The 6190-nt window shown below is 35.5% G+C and overlaps 1 protein-coding gene across 1 annotated transcript in view; it reads right to left on the bottom strand.

Annotated features, from left to right (window-relative positions):
• Positions 1-6190, bottom strand: part of EEF1AKMT1 (EEF1A lysine methyltransferase 1) — a 36954-nt gene that overhangs the window by 17610 nt on the left and 13154 nt on the right. The window contains exons 3-4 of the mRNA XM_074216236.1: positions 5835-5917; positions 994-1274 (exon numbers count right to left, since the gene is read on the bottom strand). Of these exons, the coding sequence (XP_074072337.1) occupies positions 994-1274; positions 5835-5917 (364 nt within the window). The remainder of the gene's footprint in view (positions 1-993; positions 1275-5834; positions 5918-6190) is intronic.

The following is a 6190-nucleotide window of genomic DNA, read 5'->3' as shown; positions in this document are numbered from 1 at the left end:
ATAAATATGAGGACTGCTTTACTCTTCCTTGAGTCTTTCTCTAATCCTAGCACAATGTCTTGCACCTAGGAAACACTTATTGATTGAATAACTCTTTCAAAAGTAATTAGTTGATATTGGAAAAACTCATAAGGAGTTATTACAAACACAAAAAGAACCATGGCTCGGTTTTTTTTAACTGAGAAAAGAAAAATCCTGAAAGTTAGAGAGCAATAAGCTTAACTTTGTTTAAATATCTTCAGGAATATTCATCAATCCATTTGCAGGCACTAAGAAGAACAAAAGGTATGGATAGCAAATATCATGTTCTTATTAGGTCAATTTGGTTTCAAACTAAGGATGACAAAGGGAAAAAAAGATGGATTTAAGAAAGGCATTTGATTGTACATATAATCTACATCAAATTGCTTATTATCTCAGGGAAGGGGAAGGAAAGGATAGAATTTGGAACTCAAAACAAAAAATGAATATTAAAAATTGTTTTTATATGTAATTGGAAAAGGGAGAATAAAATGCTATTTAAAAAGAAAGACATTTGATTTTATATTGTCTGACTAAAAAAAAAATACCCAGAGGGAGGGCAATGAAAAGCCTCAGTGGCATTAGATATTACATAATTGGAGACTAAAATGTTTGGCTAAGAATATAATTCCAGAAAGACAAAATGGGAACCAGTGAATATAGAAAAACAGGAAGTGATGATAGCCTATGTATGCTAGCATATAGGCGGGACTCAATGAAAAACACATTATATTGAGAAAATTAATAGCCACTTATTTTGTCCAAAGTTCCAATTTTCTGACAAATATTGGAACAAAACATTAGGAAAACGTGTATAAATTTCTATAGCACTTCAAAGCTTGATAAAACCCTTTTAAATTGATCCCATAATTCTTTTATCCTAATAAAAAATAAGTTATCATCAGTTTCAATAAGACAGGAGAAAACACAAACTGTTTTTAAAAAACTGAAAAGCCTAGAGATATACAATACCTGTGCAAAGCAGAATCTTTCCCTGTGTTAGATACTTGATGGTTTCTGATGTTTTTCTGAGACATTCTTCAGAAAGGTAAGGTGGATCAGCAATAACAATGTCAAAACTATGTGGAGTAAGCTTTTCAGGCAAATTTAAAGGATTGTTGTAATCATAGTTGATGAACTCCTCTCCATATACAGCAAATCTTTTGTCATATTCCAAGATACACACTGAAAAGTCTTCACCATTCAGTTCTCTCAATTTCTGGTAAACACTGGGGGTACTGATACATGCTATCCTGGAAGTAGAGAATGAACAAACTCATGAAGGGTTTCCTAAAGTTAACCTAGGGTATTCAAACATCTACTAAGAACCAAGGCATGGATTTCATGAAGCCTTTTTTTCAGAGGAGGTCTTTACTCTAGCCTCTTATTTGAGTTTATGCTTCCATTCAATTATATAATTGACAAACATCAGTGAAACCACTAGCAGTCATAGATTTATAAATGCAATCTGTAGCCCTTTGTACTAACTCATACTGAAAGAATATGATGTTAAAAAATCTGCAGTACAAAATTTTAAGGTATGAAAGTACATATCAACTGGTTAATAATAACCAACAACTTAAAACATAAGGAACATATTATGAAAAATGCCTGCTGGTAATGGCACAAAGGCTAAAATACTCTTATTGTTTTCATATTTAGTCCTTTATTATTTATTTCATATATATATATAAATATATACACCCAAATTGAACTATCCTGACTTCATTTTTAAAATCCTCATGATTTTGGGAAAAAAACACTCCAAGTTCCAAAAAAGAAAACTCTAACAACTTACTGGTTTATGAATAAACCTTTGGTTTCCTCTGGTAATAAAGTTTAAAAAATTTGCTATCCACTTAACAGCCATCCCTAATTGTTCCCTTGCTTGCCAACATATTGGATTCTAACAGTCTATTTTGTAAGCTGATTATTTAGAATTTGAAATGCATCTTCCATAAAACTGGTAGAGATGTGTTAAATTCTCAGGCCCATCAAAAAAATCTCTTCAACTTAATATATCCAAAGTAAAGCAACTACCTACTTACCATGTCACTTTTGGGAAAGGGAAAAAAATTGAGCAGTAACAAAAAACACATAAAGATAAACTGGGGGGAAGCTAGGTGGCACAGTGGATAGAGCACCAGCTCTGGAGTCAGGGGGACCTGAGTTCAAACCCAGCCTCAAACAATTAATAATTACCCAGCTGTGTGACCTTGGGCAAGTCATTTAGCCCACTGCCTTGCAACCCCCCCACAAAAAGATAAATTGGGCATAGAACAGCAGTGATTTTCTAATACACACACACACACACACACACACACACCCAAACACACACATGCCAACACCCACAAACATATAAACACCCCCTCATTGACTCCATAAAACAATTTTGTGAAATAAGTTATTATTATATTACAAATCAGCAAACTGAGGCTTACACAGATTAAGAGATAACTAGGAATGACAATGAAGAGGAGAAAGCGTGAAGATTAGAGACTACCCTTCTTGATACATCATCAGATCATAGATTTAGAGTTGGAAAGGACTCTAGAAGTCAATTAAGTCCAACTCCCTCATTATAGAGGAAAGGAAACCAAGGCACATCGAGACTGAGTGAGTTGTCCAGGCTTTCACAGCTTCTATGTATCTGAGACAGGAGTTGATCCCATGTCTTTCCCCTACTTCAAAAGAACATTTGCTTGAATGTTAATCCATGAGAACCTCCCTGGTTCTCTCTTGTGTGCACTCAATTTTTTTTCAACTTGGAGATCTTTCTGCTTTCCTGTTCCCTGTGTTTTTCATTTAGTATCACCTCCTTTCTCTGTCCTTAGCCCAAACTTCAAAAAGGATATTAAATTCCAAACTTCTCTACTCTGTAATTTCTCACATTAGTACATAATCTTGTTTAGGTTTTTTCAAGGGTTTTAATGCTAGTAATTTCAGTAAAATTATCCTTAAAAAAACAAAACAAAAAAGAAAATTACAAAAGTTTTAAGTCTTAAAAGTTATAGGAGTGAAGAACTTAGCATTGCTTTTCACCCAAAAGGAGTTAAATGTTGGTCTTGCTAAGCTCCTTTAATATCCACTGACCTCACTCTTTTATTTCTTCTCTCTGGAGTCAGTCTGACCTCAATTCTGTCCTGATTGGCTGTTGTCCCAAACTCGTAGGCTTCTAGCCTGAAGTACATTCAGGACAAGGCTGCTAGAACTATCAGTCCCTCTTAAAATCTGCTCCCTGATCTTATAAGAGTCTGCCTATGGTTTCTGACCTTCCTGATTTTACAGTGACTTCCTTTTTTCTGGCCTGGAAGGCTCAAAGGCTCTATCTCTAACAAGCACTGCATTCACCCTTTGTTAAACAGTGAAACTGAAGTTAATCTCTAAGGTCCCTATGACTCAGTACCCCCAAAGAGTTCTCCCAAAGGCTCTGGTCTTTCTAGCATGGATTCCCCAGTAGCTTCCTTCATCCTCAGTAACTTTGATTTCCATCATATTGTCATATTGTCTAATGCAAATTCACTTGTCAGTTATTCTGGCTCCTTTCCTACTCTGTCTTTTAGCTATTCTTCACCACTTGCTCCAGGTCATTATCTGGGCCTAGTTTCCTCATGTGGCCTAAATGTCAGAACCTATCATTTAAGAAGAGCCTGCTTCCTCTGAAGCTGTTCACTGTACACATCAGATTGACCCTCCTGGTTCTAAGCCTACTCTGTCCACCTTTCCTGGACATCCCATTAAGTTCTTTGGCTTATTTGTAAAGCTGAGATAATAGAGGGGTACTGAACTCAAAAATTTTTCATATTTTTTCCAGATGGGATTAGTATCTTCACTTATTTTCTCTGGTTCTCTTTCATTGATTGAATTTTAAGTGCCAGGGGGAAGAAGGGAGTTTAGGATAACTGTAGCAAGTTTACAATACTGTAAATGCAAATTGTTATCAACAATTAGGGGGAATTCTGCAACAATTCCCCATGTTTCTTTTCTCCTAATAGAAATACCGATAACTGATGTTGGCCTTGGGTATGCTGTTGTGAACAAGGTAGAGAAGGGAAGCGATGTGTGGAACATAGAGAAAAAATGACCCCAGAGTCCCAAGATGTACACTTTCCCCCCCTCTTTTTTTCTGTTCTTTTTTCTTCTTTCTCATTGCTTCCTCCTACTACTGTTTATCTTCCTGTTAAATCAAATCTGGGACCATATAAGGTTAGATAAATAAGCAAAGACAGGAAATCCCTACAAATACTGGGAAAATAACAATAATAACAACAATACCTATTATCTAACACTTTTAGGTTTGTAAAGTACTTTGCAAACATTGTATCATTTTGTCTTTAGACTATTTCTGAGAGGTAGGTGCTATTAAATCCATTTTACAGGTGAGGAAAGTAAAACAAATAGAGGCTAAAGGACCTATCTAGGAATATACAGGATTTGAACATAGGTCTTCCTGACTCTATGTTCAGTTCTCCATCCACTGCACCACCTAAAATCCCCTGGATGGGTATTTGTATATGAGATATATACAAAATGTCCCAAAAGTGTCAGTGCACTTTATGGTTTAATAGTTTATTCGACTATAAGAGCTATTAGTTATAATATCTACTTAATAGTAACTAATAGTCAAATAAGCTATTAAAATTTAAGCCTTTGGGATATCTTGTATAAGTCAAGCCTATGAAAATTGGGGGCTGCTCCAGTTTTCTTTTTGCACCAAAGAAAACAGGGTTAGAATGGCATGTTCATAATGTGTGACCTTGGAAACTCAATGTGAGTGGTGGCTAGGTGGTGCAGTGGATAGAGCACTGGCCCTGGAGTCAGGCGTTACCTGGGTTGAAATCCGGCCTCAGACACTTAATAATTACCTAGCTGTGTGGCCTTGGGCAAGCCACTTAACCCCATTTGCCTTGCAAAAAAAAAAAAAAAACCTAAAAAAATTAAATAAAAAAACCAATGTGAGCAAATTGCATATGATTAACATCCTTTGCTCCTAAATCCCATATGGCTTTCCCTTGTTACAATATGGATAAGTACTCAGAAAAAGGCCAGGGCTTCAAGTCCACCTCTTGGAAGTTGGGAGGAAAAAGTCGATTTTTTTGAATTCTGGTCTTTGCTCTTTTAAATTGAGTAGTCTCAAAGGAATTAAATTTAGTGGACTCTGCCTAAGAGTTAGCACAAACCCTGATATGACATATCTAAATCTAAATCACTCCTTTCTGCATTGCAGATATAGGGGATAAAAAATATAAAAACGTTAACAAAGATAAAAATGTTTCATTAAACTCTACCATAATAGATTCTGGATTACTGTGATATTAATAAGAGGTACAAAAAATGGACATACTGGGAAAAATAGCTATTTATTTTTTTGATTTATAATATCTGATGCAGATATTACTGCTTTACTAATAATAAAGCTTTAATCACAACAATAAGGTTTTCATCAAAGTTTATGGCTAGTTATAAAAAGGCTATTCTTTTAATTTGGACTATATATAACACAAAAAGGCACTACATTTTTTATTTTAGGTTTTTGCAAGGCAAATGGGGTTAAGTGGCTTGCCCAAGGCCACACAGCTAGGTAACTATTAAGTGTCTGAGACTGGATTTGAATCCAGGTACTCCTGACTCCAGGGCCAGTGCTTTATCTACTGCACCACCTAGCCGCCCCCAAGGTACTACATTTTTAAGACTCCTTGTAAAGTCTGGATAGATAAGAAAAAAAGAATCTAAAGACAAAGTATTTTTAACTAAGAAAAATGACTAATGACAATAGATTTGAGAGATGCTGAAAAAAACTGTTTAAAAGTTACCTTCCACCTTTACCAGCAGCCATAATAGCTTCAGTAGCTAATCGTAATGCTGTTTCTTCACTGTACCAAAACTGGCTCAATTGCTGTGGAAGGGAAATGGGTAGAAATCACTTTTATTGCTTACACATTAAACTTTTTGGTATCTAAAAAGCAACTTTCCCTTCCAAATGTATAAAAATCACAGCAAGGGGCATATTTTTGGAAAGTAATAATCCAACTTTGTTATTGTTCAGTCATGTCTGACTCTTCATGATCCCATTAGAGACTGGAATGGGTTGCCATTTCCTCCTTCTGCTCACCTTACAGATGAGAAACTGTGGCAAAAAAGATTAAGTGACTTGATCAGTATTTGATGC

The sequence above is a fragment of the Macrotis lagotis genome, chromosome 1, assembly GCF_037893015.1.
Source record: "Macrotis lagotis isolate mMagLag1 chromosome 1, bilby.v1.9.chrom.fasta, whole genome shotgun sequence".
Classification (NCBI taxonomy): domain Eukaryota; kingdom Metazoa; phylum Chordata; class Mammalia; order Peramelemorphia; family Peramelidae; genus Macrotis; species Macrotis lagotis.
Note: the sequence above shows the minus strand (reverse complement) of the source record. Positions and strands in the feature narration are given on the sequence as shown.